The sequence below is a fragment of the Thalassophryne amazonica genome, chromosome 9, assembly GCF_902500255.1.
Source record: "Thalassophryne amazonica chromosome 9, fThaAma1.1, whole genome shotgun sequence".
In the NCBI taxonomy this organism is placed as follows: Eukaryota; Metazoa; Chordata; class Actinopteri; order Batrachoidiformes; family Batrachoididae; genus Thalassophryne; species Thalassophryne amazonica.
Window position 1 is genome coordinate 93,749,203 of NC_047111.1, and position 16,637 is coordinate 93,765,839.

Here is a 16,637-nt window from a genome sequence, read left to right on the forward strand (position 1 = left end):
CCTCAAATCTTACAACATTTTTGGCATTGCGCTGTGTGATAAAACTGCACCTTTCAGAGTGGCCTTTTATTGTGGGCAGTCTAAGGCACACCTGTGCACTAATCATGGTGTGTAATCAGCATCTTGATATGGCACACCTGTGAGGTGGGATGGATTATCTCAGCAAAGGAGAAGTGCTCACTATCACAGATTTAGACTGGTTGTGAACAATATTTGAGGGAAATGGTGATATTGTGTATGTGGAAAAAGTTTTAGATCTTTGAGTTCATCTCATACAAAATGGGAGCAAAACCAAAAGTGTTGCGCTTATATTTTTGTTGAGTGTATATATATATATATAATTAATGCTCCAGTTGTGTTAAAAAAAAGTCTTTGTCTGATCATAGGGATTATGAAAAAGTATATACAATCTATGGCTGAACATTATGGAGTTATGTGTTTAAAAACTGTAAAAATGGTGACAAAGGCCAATATCAGTTTATACAGGGAGTCAAAAAATAAAACTGCTCTGATTTAGGTGAAAAATTCTGCAAATGATTGCTTCAGCAAATAGAATTTAAAAATTGAATAGTTTCAAATGCTTCACCTCTAAGGTACAGCCCACAATGGCACATCTACTGAATTTGGTACATATTTCAAATTCAGTGATGTTGCCATGGCCAGATAGCATAACTAAGTACAACAGATGGTGCAAACCAGTGCCCCTCCACCCACTCCTCCCCCCCCAAAAAATGTATGTATTTTTTTTTTTAATGGTATTAGCTCAAACAATAATTTGCATCACATGTTACCAAAATTGGAGCAAACTATAATTTTTGACTCATTTACAAATTGCTTTTAGCCTTTGTCAATATTTTTACCATTTTACTCCACAACATTCAGCCATAGCTAGTACAACCATATCTTTTTGGAATCCTTATAATCCAACCATAATGTGGTATACCTTTCAACACAATTTGAGCTTTTTGAAATTTTGGCCCATCTGGCTATAGCTGCTACTCTGGGAAGGTCGCCCACATTTTTGTGTACGCTATGGTCAACTGAAGCTGGATTGTTAAGTGTATAGTCTCCCTCAGTGGTACCAAAGACCTGCTTGGGGCTCCTTAGGAAATTACCACAATGTTACTGTCATTTAATAAAGTGTAATTAAAGGGAGAGTTCAACCACATATACACAAATAAGATGTCTGCATGAAAATGCTTTGGTTTTATGGGCCAAAATTCTGAGATATCATTGTGTGCCAAAACCAAAGTGAGGTGAATACTTGGACCACTGGGAGGCACAAATTACTGTATGGATACACACCTCACTGTGAGCAGTTTTCAGCTGTTTTTAGTGCAGTATATGACAAACATGGCACTAAAACACCTAACAAAGACACATCCTGAATGAAAACTTGATGGCAAGATTTGCAAACCAGAGCATCGTTTCTCGACAGTGTAGCGCTATGAGCATCATTGCTAAATTTCTGTTTGTGCCGATGTGGCAGTGGAAATTTCAGGAACTGATGCCTAAAAACGTCAGATCAGATGATAAAAGCCCAACTAACTGCAAACCTCTGTGACATCATCACTAAGGATACGCTCACAAAGATTTAACAGGTATACTGATAAAATGAAGGGTAACAGTTATTCCAACAGTCAGTATCCAAATTTTAAAAAAGAATGGAAGAAAAATACATCAAACAAAAGAATTATGATAAAAAAAAAGCTTAATTTTTAATGTGAGAAATAAATAATTAAAAATGGTAACCTGCTGTGATGGATTACAGAGATTAACACACTTTTTGTTTTTTTTGGTTATGCTATGTGGGATTTAGGTATGAAAATACAATCTAAAATCTTACATATTTTCCTCAAACCCTTAAAAAATTTAAAGATGGTGGAGTGGCAAAACAACCATCACGGATTAGTCACAGGAGAAAGGACCAAGATGGCAACTAATTCAAAATCTCAAATATGCCACATATTAAAAACCAAACAAACATTTAATATAAAAGTGTTCTTATTTATGGGTACGCCTCTGACACTCTTGAAAAACAATCAATATAGATGATCGCCTTTTCAGCAGACGCACAACGAGGCATTGTGGCGCTGTGGAAGGATACCGTGTTCCTCAGAGGAAGCTTCGTTCTGCCGCTTGAGCGCGACCGTGATGCGCTTGCTCACTTTGCCGCCGCCTTTGAGGTGTTTTGTGAGGCAGGCTTTTGTTTGGGACTGATCAATGGTCATGAGGGGGCTCTGAGTTCGGGGGCGACATGGGGAGACGGACAAGGTTTTTCACTGGCGGCGCAGAGGAGGTGGGGTCTATCTGTGTGCTCGAGTCTTGTGTTTCGAAAACATTCCCTGAACCGTCTAAAAGTGGCAGCGTTGCCCTCGTGGTGTTGACGTCAGGCAGGGCCTGCGGTGAGGTGCAGAATGCCACTTTGCACAGTCCGGCTGTCTGCTCTGGAGTGAGGCTGCCGTCGTCAAACAGGGATGGAGGGTTCGCCGCAGTATTCCACTGAAATAAAGCACAGTGCAGTTTGTTTTGCTTGTTTTCCGTAAAGATCAAGACAAAACCTCACAGACTCACCTCACAGATTCTCTAAAGGCACCTTGACACTTCCACGCATTAACCCCCGCATTACTGCACAATTCAACATGCCAATGTGACCCGCTGTGTTCCGCATGGACACTGCGTTATATCAAATAGTTTTTTCATAACGGATTAATCATTACGCTCAGAGTTTGACTGATGAAACCACCTGTAATCACTCCGGAATCACAGAGGAATTTTCCACAGCTGCAGCTGTTCTCATGCGCTTCATGACGCGGAGAACGCATTTGGAATCATCTCAAGGTAATTATTTATAATATTTATATTGTAATGGCTTGGTAAAACAGTCCCATTTTCCTTCCTTCTGAGTATAAAATTTTGTTTTTATAGATTTAACACCTCGCCATAATCATTCAGATGAGCAGCACTGTGATGCGCTGACGCAATGACTCGCACTGACACTCAGTGTTTTTAAGTGTTTGCGTAATGTTCACATGTATTTGACAAAATTAATATGTGCCAGAGATTTTGACATTTAAAAATTTCATTGCAAACTGCATGCAGCCGCGCGCAGTTTACAGTGAGCTTACTCTCTGGCACGGCAGATTGCGTACCAGTCCGCGTATCAAATTTGTGCAAGTGTCAAGGCACCTAAGTATCACAAAATTACAAATATAATGACAAATGCAAGATACTGGAACTGCCCCCCCCCAAAAAAAAACCCCATATCCAATTAAAACAACAACAAAACACATAAATCATGGAAATAAACAACAATTAAGGCATTTCAAAAATCTTCAAATGCCTGTTAATTGATAAATGATGAGTCTGGAACCTGCGCTACTGCACTTTCAGGGCTTTTTCTACAGTGCCCAAAGTTTTATAACTGACCTGGTTAATGTTGTCCTTTCATATTCATTGTGTGATACGAGTATAAAGGACCTCATCCAAGAACCTTGCTAAGAGCAGATTGATGTTTTTGTCGTGGTTTGTAGGAGTGATTAATAGTTATCTTCCACCAGACAGTCCCAGCTCAACTTGACTAGACTCGCTTTTGGTACCAGATGTCTCTTTTTCCGCTGTAGATGAGAGTACCCCTAACCACATGAAACTGCCAATACATAATCTTCAATGCACACTATTCAGTAAATAGTTTTGCATAATAGTACATACAGACTTTGGCTAGTTGCCTAATATTGTTTTAAAAATTGCAAGTTTGCTCAGGATGTTTTGTCCCCGCCCCCTCACACAGTGATAACACACTCTTCTTCAGCTACACCTTTCAGTGCAGTGGGAGTATTACCCTACACTCACATTAGCTAGAAATGACAGCGACAAGCAGTTTGCTTTGTGGCTTGATGGGTGTTTCTGGGCCATGCATAGTACACCTTCATAAGATGTGTACTATGCATGGCCAGAAACACCCTTTAAATTACTTCAGAGGTGTTACTTGGTTACAAAAACAGCATTTTTAAGATTTAGAAGTGTTTAGTTCTCACTAACCTTTACAAAATATATGAGAAACATATGAGATTTAAACAGAAATACAGTTGTTTGGGAGCATATTTCGCCATTTTGGATTATTGTGCTCGAGCGAACAACCACCTGACGTCACACAGCCTTTTAACTTGGACTGGCAGTCTCTGTGTTGCATCTCTCAGCATTTGCATAAAATAGACTTCCGGTCAGTTCTGGCCTCACCTAACTGGTGGCAGATTGAAAATGAATGGCAATTCACTGTCACCGCTTTGCCTGCCCCTTGCTCTCACTTGTAGGGTTACCATCTCAACTAACCCACCAACTTCACCAGCCTTGCATCACCATTGAGAGGCCTGATGTATTACAAGGGTGCAGGCATGCAGGCACACAGGGCACCCCCCCCCCCCCCCCAACAAACATACACAAAGCTGACAAAGGACATAGCTACTGGGAAACAAACCTACGGAAGCTAGAGATATAACCCCAGTCACGGTCCAAGCTCATAACTGGCCTTTCCCAGCCGCCGGCAGATGTCTGCCTACAGTCACTGGAACTTTCCCCAGAGTCAGTCCAAACACAGGATTTCAGAATCTTCAAATACACCTTGCAGTGCAGTGGGACCCAGAGTAGTACCATCTCAGCTCAACAACCAACTTCAGCAGCCCTGCACCATTCTTGGAGCCCTGAAGCATTAAATGGGAGCAACCACACATGACAAGGGGCAAAACTACTGGGAAAGATAAGGTAAGATGGCGAGATACCACCCCAGACAGTACCCAAGCTCATAACTGGCCTGTTGGTCTTACATGCCCTCAAAAGTAGAATGATGACAATCCTCTCTGACCAATCAGTAATCTGCTGTGTTTTCATGCCATCTTTCAGTATCACTTCAGCTTGCATGGAACTAGAAAGGAGGTGATACCAGAAACAGACACCAGGTTTGGCCAATAGAAAAATGAAAATGGCAGGTATAGTCGATTTGGGCGTATACCATGTAGAGGAAAAGCTACGTAAGAGAGCTTGATGGATTCTCCAGTCTTTTCATACTTTGAATTTTTTTTCTTCGGTATGTACACAATTTGCAAATTGTTCGACGTGTCCTGGATGGCCACCATCCAGGCAGACAAACATTCCGTCCCCACATCTGGAAAGTAGCCACCTGTCTGCCGCAGACAGGTGAACCGCGCCTCTTAATGATCTTGGTGAATAAGGAGCACATACGGCATTTATGCACGCCATTGTTTTGGCTTTGATATTTAACTTTTGTCATGTTGTAGAGATTTGTTTTCACCGAGTTTAAACGGCACAATTCTAGAATCCGTGAAACAAAAAAAGCATTAGAAGTCATTAAAATGTTAAAATGTATAAAAAGCTCAAGGGGTCACAAGTAATTACAACTTGTTTAACACTAGTATATTCATACTACTACAGTGTAGTAGTTACTTACTTTTCTGGTGAGCCTAACAGGGAATATTGAGATTTTCAAATTTCAATACCTACTTTTTGATAGCAGGTTCAACAAGAGGAGCATGGTTATTCAGTAAACTGTGTTAGTTATCAGCCAGCCATGTTGCTGACACTTTTATAACTGAACAGTCACCTCACTACCACTCCAGGCATGTCCATTCCTCATGTTCTTCTCCATATATCTCATCTTCTTCATAAAACATGCCATCCTCCTGCTCCGCCTGTTGGCCCCGAAAACACAGAGTGACTTGGTGAACCAATGATCACCTGAGGTAAATCGCTGCTGTGACCTTGGATATGTACAGTAGCTACTGGTGTTTAAGGATCTGTTGAAATGTGACCGTCACACTATAACTGTTGAAAGTATATATAAATAACACAAAAGGACAACACAGTGAAAAGCACACAACAAAGATATGGCACGGGACGTTACAACTGTCAGAGTGATGCTGATGTTGTCTGTCATTGGACTGTTCAAATGATTAATCCGTAAACCATAGTATGATAACCTCACAGAAGTGAAGCCAAAATGTCTCCGTCACTCTTTTGGATGACTGCAATACAGGTCATTAACCCCGCCTCCTTCATCAAAGTCAATTAAATTAAAAATTCAAAGGACACAAATGTCAATTGTGTGCAGAAAGCTCCGCCCTCTGTGGAACTGCCCTAATGTTCCAGAAAGCAGACAGCGTTTTCTAATGACAAAAATGGTATTGTCCAAACATTAATGGACCTGACAGTATTTCCCTTGTTATCCATGTTTACTGAGTAAAAGTACTACAATGTGTATTTGAACATTTTTTAACAGCTAAGTTAAAGTATTAAACAATTTGGGGGTATTGGTGAGCAATGGTCAATTTTTACTTTGCATATATTTCTAACAGATACAAATTTAAGTTAGATTTTAAAGGAAGCGATATGGCTACAAGAACAGACCCCTGAACTGATCTAACTTAACTACGAACCAGTTGATGGCTTAATTTTAATGCCATAAATCAGTTAAGTTAACCTTGTTTCATTAAGACTTCTGCATCTTCAAAGTCTCGTAAAAGTTCAAAATTCGCCGCAAGGCTCTCACGAGACTAGTCACAGCAAGCTAAAAACAAAATCAACATGTCTGGTGGTATAACGGATAAATGTACCCATTTTAACTTTATGTCATTTCAAAATTTATTAACATTGTCATACTGGTTTAGAATGGGAAAGTTGTGTTCAAAAAAGCTGGCTTCTTCTTCAGGGCTTCTTCTATGTTTGCACTTTCTGTTCCTGTATGTTGGAAGCTGGCCCCAGTGGTGAATAAAAGGCAGAACCAACATGCTGCAGCACAGTAGTAAAAACCTGATGGAGGTCCGTGATTTTTCATGAAACATGTATTTGAAGGTAAGAAATGCCACTTTTGGTGTTTTCTAATTTATCATGGTAAACTGATGTCTGCATTAAATAAAGAATTGTATTGGACTGCATTGAATCATGTCAAACTGAACAGCGTCATAATAAGGGTGAATGTATCTATATACATAGCATGTCATTTTATAACAGAGACATATACACCCCCTAATATTTTTACAAATAAACACCAACATTTTCTTGAGACAAACTTCATCCATGGCACTCCTCAGATTGAAATGTGGCAATCTGAATGTGCTCAAAAGACTGTTCAATTATGAAGGATGTTTCTGAGGATGCACAAGCAAATTTTGTTGTGCTGATTTGCTGTGCAATGACAATAAAGGTGATTCCGATTCTGAAAATATTCCTCAATTTTTTTAACCATCAATTTAATCAATTACATTGACTAATGTCAAAACTACAGCAACGCTACTCATCCAAGCATTTCTTCAGTTTTTGTAAAAAGACTTCTCTGGCGTAAACTCGAATTGTTTCAGCACTAGTACAGTTTGGGCAATGGCCATGTCAACTGTGGCTTTGTATAAAGTCAATTTTTCCTACAGATACCTTGTTTTTGTGCATATCAATACTTGTGATGCTGATCATTTCCTTTGCAACGTTTTAAAGGGAACCATCTGAGCCAGTGGGTTCGGTCAGACATACGACTATGGCAGTTGTCTTGCCTTAAAAAAAAGCTGCATGTCACTCGTCAATTGCATGGCTCCATCTCCCACATCTACTGTGATGAAACAGGTTTTAAATAATCAAAGAAAAACTAATTTGGCTTCACTTCTGTGCAACAACAGTGAATGGGACCAATGCATCTGACTTCATTTTAAAAAGCCTGTTTGGGATCACCCAAATTAAATAATGCAAAATGAGGGTGTAACAAAGTGATGACACCGACCTTTCTGACTTCACACGTGTTGTAAGGGGTCCCAGGGTGTGGGACGTGGTCAATTCCTGTAGCCATGTCAACCACGATCTCATCCTGATGCATCGTTATAGGCAGGACGCCACGCTGCTGTAGTGCCAGCACAATAACCGTTGTGTTGTCTGCACGCAGCATGCGCTGTTTCCAAAACAACAGCGCTGTGCATCCCAGCCGACGGGCGCAGGACATTACCTTTGTTGTCTGAACAAAGAAACAGATTAGTGAAGCACAGAAGGAAAAAGAATTAATAGTCAGCAAAATTTTGCTGACTTATTGTGCATTACTGTCAAATGACACACCGTCAAACTGTCATGGTTATAACACATGTTGACAGCGTTCTTTGGTGGCATCATGTTCCACAGACCATCACTGCCCAGGATGATGTAGCGGTGGCGTTTGGGATCGAGGGTCATTACGGTGGTATCGGGCTCTGGGGAAACAACAAACTCCCCGCTGTAGAAATCGTAGCTCCAAAGATCACCTTCCAACAGTTACGAAAACAAAAGGTTTAATGTTTGTTGGAATTATTTCATTAGGAATTAATGACAAGTGCATTTTTTTCTATTTTACCGAGGGATCGGGCAACAGCTAGGAAGGGAATCTGGTCAATGACAGTACTCCTTCTCACAGGACCGTTGTGTGTCAGTCTGGGTCTCTTCCATACGACACGGTTCACCCCAGATTTCTTCATAACGCTAAATAACAGTAGGGCATCAAACTTTAATGCAAATTCAACAGTTTAAATAGAAAGAAAGAAAAGCCAGATAAACTACTTTTGCCAATTGCCTGTACATAATGTTGCCATGTCCCACACTCTTCTCTGCTGACTTCAGTGAGTGCATAATAATATTATATATCATATCATAATAATATTAAACATTTACATGTCTCCCAGAAATTGGTGTCCACCCTTTACGTCTGCAGGGATTCTTTCCTGCAGCCACATCTACTGACATTTTCTCCAATTCCTTGGCAGCAAAAAGCAGTTTACTTTGAGGGTTTTAACTTGCCCCATAGCATTATTAATGCAACAGTTTAGAGAATATTTCATCCAACTGGTGATACAAGCACCAAATTTGGCACAAATACTCCTTAGACACTCTTTTGAAAAAGCAGTGTCCACTTCAATTTTCAATCGGCGGCCAGGTAGGGTCAATTGAAGAATTACACAGGGGTCAAATGCTCTAATCATATTGAAAGGTATTCCATATTATTTGTCTGATCATAAAGATTTCAAAAAGGTATAGTTTTGACCATCTATGACTGAATTATATGGAGTTATGAGGTAAAAAATAGCAAAAATGGTAAGAATGATAAATTTCAGTTTGTACAGGGGTCAAAAGTTAAAGCTGCACCAATTTTGGTTAAAAAGTGATGCAACGTATTGGTTGAGTTAATAGGATTAATAAATGGAATAGTTTTGACTGTGTTGAATGCTTGGTCTGCAAAGTAAAGTTTAAAATATGTCAATGCCCACTGGATTTTATGACATGTGACATATGTTACCCTGAAACATGATAACTAAGCATGACAGATGATGCAAACTATTCCTTTATATGACTCTATTACCTCAACCAATAATTTGCATTATTTTTTCCAAAATTAGAGCAACTTTAACTTTGACTCTTGTACAAACTGAAATTGACCTTTGTCAGCATTCTTGGTGCTTTTACTCCATAACATTCAGTCCAAACTATACCTTTTTGGGATCTCTGTGATCAAAAACAATGCGGTATTGTTTTCAATAAGACTGGAGCATCTTTTAATTTTGACCCCTGTGTAATTCTTCAACTGACCCCAACCTGGCTGCCTACTGAAAAGTCAACTGGACACCCTGCCTTTTCAAAAGGGTAATGTCTACGGTGTATTTGTGTCAAATTTGGTGCTTGCGTCACCATTTGATAGATTTTTTCCGGTTATCCATTGCACTATATATTGATTAGCTGTTTAATCCATGAGTGTTAGCTTTTCAACCCAATACCGGACTGATTAAAATTTTAGTTTCACAGAGAAACCTGAACTCCAAAACATCTTAAAATTAAGATGAGTTTGACAAATCCCAGTATTCTACTTAAAGTGAGATGCACCAATGCATTCCACGCAGATTGATGCATTTATGTAATTGACATAACAGTTTTGACACTTTGCTGCAGTCCTAGTGGAAATAGTATGGGAGTTGCCTATTTTGGACTGGGTGATGAAAGGATCATGATTACTGATGGTGATAAAATTTAAGTCAACAGCGATGATATCTTTGGATACTTGTGTTCAACATGGGCAGACCTTAAAGTCTATATTCAAAACATAAATCTGAAAACAACGTCTGCAGTTTTTAGCTTGTACAGCAAAGTGCACGATCACTTCGAATGCAAATGGTGTTTGAGCTGCAGGCGGTGACGAAAGCTGGAAATTGGGCAAATAACATGAAGTTCTGATGAGGTGCACGAAAAACGACTGTGAAAGTGAACTTGTGTCATCCTCTAAAGCTGAGGAAATTGTTGACAGAAAAGATCATCTAACCAAGGGTTATGGCTGGCAAAGAAGCTCTGTTGAGTGAACAGATAAGCAAAACATTTCCGCATTAAAGTCACTGTCAAGCAACCACCGTCAATATTCTTCACTCTTTTTCAAAGATGTGTCGGTGATGAAGGGTTCTATGCATAAAATGATACAGACTAAAAAATATTATTCCTGTAATTTCAAGTTGTGTCACCCCTATTCATGAATTAGGATTTTGTTAGCAATATTTGGATTTTTTTTTTTTTACGTGACACATATGCCCTCAATATTCTTGCATTCAGCTACATTGTTTTTCATTACTTTTGCATATGATGTCTTTATTGAACCAATTTAATTACTTTTATGAAGACCAAATGCTGCACAAATCAACAGTAACAACACTGAATGCTTAGACAAACAGTGACCGAAAATATCTGGTCACCACGCCAACTTATCTGGCTATATACCTTTGGTTAAAACAAATACCTTCTCTCAATTCTTTAAAAGGGTCTTCATCACTGAAGACAACTATGACGTATACTCTACCAACTCACCTGCCGCCTAGTCGTTCAATCCTTTCTTTCTCTTTTGGAAGTTCAGGTTTGTGGTCCTGCGTTAGCTCCAGAACTTGGAGGCTGATATCAGAGTCATTTTCTTTCAACCCAACCACAACTGCTGAATCTCCCACATGGGCAACATACATGTGAACTCCCCGAATCACTACCACGCTGGCGGTGGTGCCTGAAGTACTGGGCAGGCCAGTAATGGTCTTTGGCCACTCAGCTGTTAAAAGAAAAGAAAAGGCGAAAGTAATAATTACATAAATTAGGTTGCTCAATGATCAAATTTGCTCACATGTATAAGGTCAACATTGTTGGGTTTACCAATAGATGACAGAAATGCTCCCCAGGTTACCTAACTGCAATCAAATCTTTCAGAATGAAACCACAGATTCTGAAATACAAGGAAACATTAAGATACTGTGTTCTGAGTGTGCTATTGCTAATTTACATTACCAAGTAGGGGTGTGCACCTCTCCCTTATAAAACATGCAGTCCATTTTAATGTAGGATGCTGTTTATTTCGGAGTGTCTACTGCCACAGTACTGTGTCAATAAGAACTCCATTTGTTGATCGACACAGAGCCAATCATATTCCACATTACATCGTGGTGTAGACTGTAACCAATCGCAGTCCAGTTACGCCACTGCCACAGTGCTGTGTCAATAAGTTAGCGCATGCCAGTGTGTCAAATCCGAAAAGGAAAATACCGGAAAACAGAAGGATACCAGCAGGTCGGTAACGTTTGGCGCTGTTCTGCAGAATGGCCCTGCAGAATGGAACATGTCTGACTGTCCCCAGTGTCCCCCGACAGTGTCGCAGTGGCCCAAGCGGGGGTGCAGCCCATGTCACACCTGAAGGCCGTCAGGGGTCTATGGTGATGTTGACGACCCACCCGACCAGTCTTAAAACATGGACCAAGGAGTCTAATGCGCGTGAGTTGAGGGGTGGCCTGAACCCCTGTGGCGCAATGAAAGTGAGGGCCGGCACGTGCCAGCTGAGGTGGGATCCCGAGGGTCATCTCAGTGCCCCCACTAGGCGCACCACAAGTCCGTCTCGCCCACGCTGTCTGGGAAGTGGAGCATGAGCGTGTGTGATAGGACCCAAAAGATAGTGAACTATACCTGGGCGGGGCAAAGCCAGAGAAAACTCTGGTGGATGCCGGCAGCGACCCTGATGTACAAATCGGTCACAGGACCCGGGTACAGCAATGAAAGACTAATCGAACCATCTAGTAACTAGTTCCCTCTGAAGTTCCCTCGGGATAGCTGACGCTCCCAGCTCGTAGTTTTATCTGGTAAAGCGAATGACTAGAGGCCTTGGGGCCGAAATGATCTCAACCTGTTCTCAAACTTTAAATGGGTAAGAGGTCAATAACAGGCAGAACGATTTATGTAAGAGTCACTCATTGGTGCTGTGGCAGTAAACACAATTACTAACTGTTAACACAGAAGAAATGGTGGCATCTGATTGGTGCTGTGTCAAAAGACAAAAGGTTACGTAAGTGACAAAGTACCGTGGCAGCAGCCATTGCCTATTTATTTTGTTCCATATTTGACGACTCCGGGGGCAATGTCTTTCTCCTCACGGATGCTATCTTAAATTGCAACTTGATGCTCACTAACCATTCAGCATGTCGTAACCACACCTATAGTGGTGTTTAAATGAACATTAAGTGTGAAACAAGTTTAAGCAGTAGTGAGTTGGACTTCTGACCCAAGAGCCCTGGTGCCAGAGTCTCAACACGCCCCTAAGCTGAGCGATCCTCTACACTAGTCTGCGCATGCACAAACCCGGTGTCGCAGTCAGATTGGTTCCCCTGCCTTCACTGTGCATGCCTCATGTCAGAGCATTAGCAGCGATTAACAGATTATCACCTCGTTTCTGCTTAAAACTGACTTTCAAATGATTTAAGAGGGTTTTACTTTGTCATCTAATGGTTATTAATCAGGGGTGCACATAACTGGTACTCATGGCGCTTATGCATGCATGCTAAAAATAAATGATGCGTAGCAGAAAACACAAGGGAAGCGCATCATAAGAGGAAAGCAATGACAGATTGTAGGAAAAGTGTTTCCCTCTGCTGTGCATAATCATATTTAGCACACATGAGCAAAATGCGTACCAGTTATGTGCACCCCAGTTAATAATAACATTATTCCCTTTGATTGGTAGAGAGTCAGACTCAGATGCGCTAGTACAGTGCTGCACAATGAAGGCATGGGGACTGATCAGAACTTGGTGACCGTTCTGATTGCAACAATGGGTTTGAATTCCAGTCATGTGAAGCATTTTCTTTTTTTCCCACCATGATAATCATCATAACCAAAACTAATCATAAATGCAAAGGGGCCAGCCTTATTGATAATACAAAAGTCTATGTGTGCATGCAGTGTCAGGGATAGTATTTTTGTTTTATGGTTAGCATTTATCCTACAGCCATTCGTACGTGGCAGTATGATAAATTCAGACTCTGTGAAATTTATTTTTCTACTTCAAGTATAAAATGTCCTAAAAATAAGCATAATCTTAATAATCATAACCATACGTCATCATAAATATTTTGCAACCAGGCAAAGTCACTTCAAAACGTTAATTTCGTCCCTACAGGAAAAATGTAGTTAAAGTTGCTCTAATTTTGGAAAAAACGTACGTAACCTCATAATCACGTGCCCTAGATCGACCAATCCGAAGCGCTATGTACGAATAGAAATACGGCCACGTACAGTCAGTCAGCCCCTACAACCCACTCATCCATATATTTTTTCAGCCTGTTTGTACTCAGCAGGACGCTGCCGGGACTATGTGTACGTTAGGGTCTTACGTAGCTCTTTCCACATGGCGTGGTGACAGGCGATGAAGGCTTTTCTCAGAGCAGCGCACACTTCGCTGTGATCCTTCGACCAAAAGCCTCGCTGTCTCTTCAACAAATCCCACAGATTGTCTCTGGCGAAATGTGCCGCTTCTCGACCTCCATGGCCATCGAACACGGCGAAAAACGCCACAGACCTCCGCGGGTCGCCCACTTTTCCGTCCTCGGACTCACTCTGGACCCAGACCGCAGAAGCCGGACCGGACTCCGTGCTAATGTTCTGCTCGTGCGTGGCTTCTCTCTCCGGCTTTTCGCCTCCGTGTCTTTGCGACTTTGGATCCTCTTCGAGCGGCGACGCCGTCGGCTCGTACTCGATCCTTATCTCCATAACATCCTCCATATATTTTCTGCCTCCCTGATTGGAGAACGCGCTCATACGAAATAAAATCGCGTCGTCCATGGCGGACAGAGCCTAATTTTGTCCAGCTGGACGAACAAAAGCGCACATGAACTCGCTAGCGGAGGCTTATGAGAGAAATATTTAAACCGATTTTGCCGCGATTGTGTGAGCGAAGGCTTCCTTCCTTTTGTTTATCTTCTCCGGACGTCGTGCTGTGCGTAATGACGTCACTCCTTCAACTTCTTCTTTTCCATTTCCTGCAGCGCAGATGTTGTCATGGCGGACTGCTGCCGCTCACTGTTCAAAACGTGTATACGAAATTACAATTTTCTTTTTGTTAAGGGGAACTCCGACTTTTTTTTTCAACTTGGGATCCATTTTTAAATGTTTAGGGGTTCATCTTTCAACTCGGGACAAAACGAACTTAAACAGTGCAATGTTAAATTTATAATGCAAAACGTAAGCAAAAATAATAATAATAATAAAAAAATCTCAGATTAATAAGTACAGACAGTTGCCCAGTTCCAGATCACCTTTTTTAAAGTCCTGCTATACGGAGCCATAATGCAACTGAATGTCCTTTAATTTTGTATTGTTGTATTGGGTATTTGGATGTTATTTAGCTGAAAAAGTCTGGGTGGAGTAGCGCTTCTACTTAAAGCGTGAAGCCACATTATGTGTGGTGCAAACATTTGCCAGAAATGGATCACTTTTGCCGGTTCAGGATCACGACACTCTGTGTCACTTTGGGGTCATTCCTGGCATCTGGCTGGAGCCCTTCTAATGCAGAATGGTACACACTGTGCCCGAGAATGTGTTTTGAACACAAAATGATAGAAATTATGCTTATTAAATTAGAATTTATTAGTTTCGAAAGGCACTGTTATACGTTTTTACGAGCAAAAAATGAAGTGTGGAGGTGAGATTTCTCCCGAATTAAAAAGTAAAAGCCCCCACATATGGTGGGAGGTGATGGTCTAGTGGTTAAGGTGTTGGGCTTGAGTCCAGAAGATCATGGGTTCAAATCCCCGCCTGACTGGAAAATCACTAGGTCCTTAATCCCCTATTGCTCCCGGTGTGTATGTGCGCCTTGTATGGCAGCACCCTGACATTGGGGTGAATGTGAGGCATAATTGTAAAGCGCTTTGAGCGTCTGATGCAGATGGAAAAGCGCTATATAAATGCAGTCCATTTACCATTTACATTCTTGCCCATTCGTGATGTTGAGATGACCCCCAAAGTACACATGACTCACAACTACAGACACGAGGCTGCTGCTTCAGTGATCCACAACCGTCAAATTTTCGCGTCAGAGATAAATTCGTGCAGCAATTAAACAGCAAGACATAACACACTGACATTTTCTACCCAAGTAGGTAAGTACTTTCTCACTCTAGAACCAAAAACACAGAATGGCTAACTCACCTTTGCTACATTTTAGAGATTGTTACTTCCAAACTTGCAGGAATGAGTGAGTCAGAAAAAGCGCGCACACCACAGACACCGGGATGTTTTGATTCCTCTGCTGATCACAAGGACAGCTGGATCTGGTTGAGCTTGTGGTCGTTTGTAGACAAAACATTAGTCTTTCCATTGGTACCAAGTATTAGCTTATTTGCGCTGATTACGAGAAATGGCAGCGCAAATACTACAGCAGTGATCCGGAACCAGCAATGATCCGGAACTGGGCAAGTGACTGTGCTTGTTGCTACTGAACAGGCAAACATCTCATTAGAAGTATTTAGTAGAGAGGGTCTCTATGGCGGTAAATGTCTACGTTTACCTTACTAATTATAAGTAATGATTTTAGGATGACCAGTTATAGTTAACTGCTTACTTTAGTCTCCATCCTTTCAGTAGCGCTGTTCTGCACCACCAAGAACGTACAAGTAGATGTGGGGCTCTGTACAGAATGTTAAGCCCCCGCCATGCCCAACACAGCAAATATTGCCATAATCCAACACAGTTGGGAGGAAAAGAGGCGTGATCAGCACTGTCGGAGCGCAAACAAACTGCCTCGTCCACACCTGTCAGATTGCATCCAGAATGTATGTATACAACACAGACTGCTGTCAGATGGCCATAAAAGGCACTGCAGACTGCCTGATCTCCAAATGTCTGGCAAACACTGGACTGGAGCACTGTGTACCTCACGCACACATGCGTGCGAGTGTGCAGCGTGCGTGTGTGTGTGGTGCATGTGCGCTCTGTGCACACGCGTGGGGCTGCAATTATCACTCAGCCATGTGTGTGTATGTATGCATAATGCTGCATGGGCCACTAAGTGCATGCACGGGGTGCACTGGACAGCTTCACTCAAAGTTTGCTGGCAGTTGGCCATGCAGTCCCTCAGATGGAGCACCTCTCCAGGGAACTTTCTTTTTTCTTGTTTGCCCACTTCAGTAGCACAGCACAACTCTGGACACCGCAATGGTTGGATTATCACATGGAATCAAATTTTTTATTTTGGGTGAGAGGATTTTAACCGCAGGTGGCTGTCCCAGCTTCACGGTCACATCCATGCTGTGAAACACTCCTGGACCACTGTTGGAGGTGAG

The 16,637-nt window shown here is 41.5% G+C and overlaps 1 protein-coding gene across 2 annotated transcripts; it reads right to left on the bottom strand.

The window, feature by feature from the left end:
- Positions 1 to 714: 714 nt before the first annotated feature.
- On the bottom strand, positions 715 to 14,314 carry LOC117517670 (protein phosphatase 1D-like). 2 transcript variants are annotated; one of them, XM_034178784.1, is made up of 7 exons: positions 13,692 to 14,312; positions 10,861 to 11,089; positions 8,378 to 8,502; positions 8,107 to 8,288; positions 7,781 to 8,008; positions 5,618 to 5,705; positions 2,369 to 2,502 (listed from the first exon to the last, which is right to left on the bottom strand). In XM_034178784.1, the coding sequence occupies exons 1-6, from the start codon at positions 14,137 to 14,139 to the stop codon at positions 5,622 to 5,624; spliced, it is 1,296 nt and encodes a 431-aa protein (XP_034034675.1). In that variant the 5' UTR covers positions 14,140 to 14,312; the 3' UTR covers positions 2,369 to 2,502; positions 5,618 to 5,621. The 2 variants fall into 2 exon arrangements, with proteins under 2 accessions (XP_034034674.1, XP_034034675.1); XM_034178783.1 differs by lacking the exon at positions 5,618 to 5,705 and having other exon boundaries at positions 715 to 2,502; positions 13,692 to 14,314.
- Between the last annotated feature and the right edge of the window lie 2,323 nt (positions 14,315 to 16,637).

Coding starts and splice junctions, on each gene's coding strand:
- LOC117517670 (XM_034178783.1), bottom strand. CDS start 14,139: ATGGACGACGCGATTTTATTTCGTATGAGCGCGTTCTCCAATCAGGGA. Junction 8,503..10,860: donor ATTGAACGACTAGGCGGCAG/GTGAGTTGGTAG, acceptor ACTGTTATTTAG/CGTTATGAAGAAATCTGGGG. Junction 8,009..8,106: donor ATAACCATGACAGTTTGACG/GTGTGTCATTTG, acceptor TTCTTTGTTCAG/ACAACAAAGGTAATGTCCTG.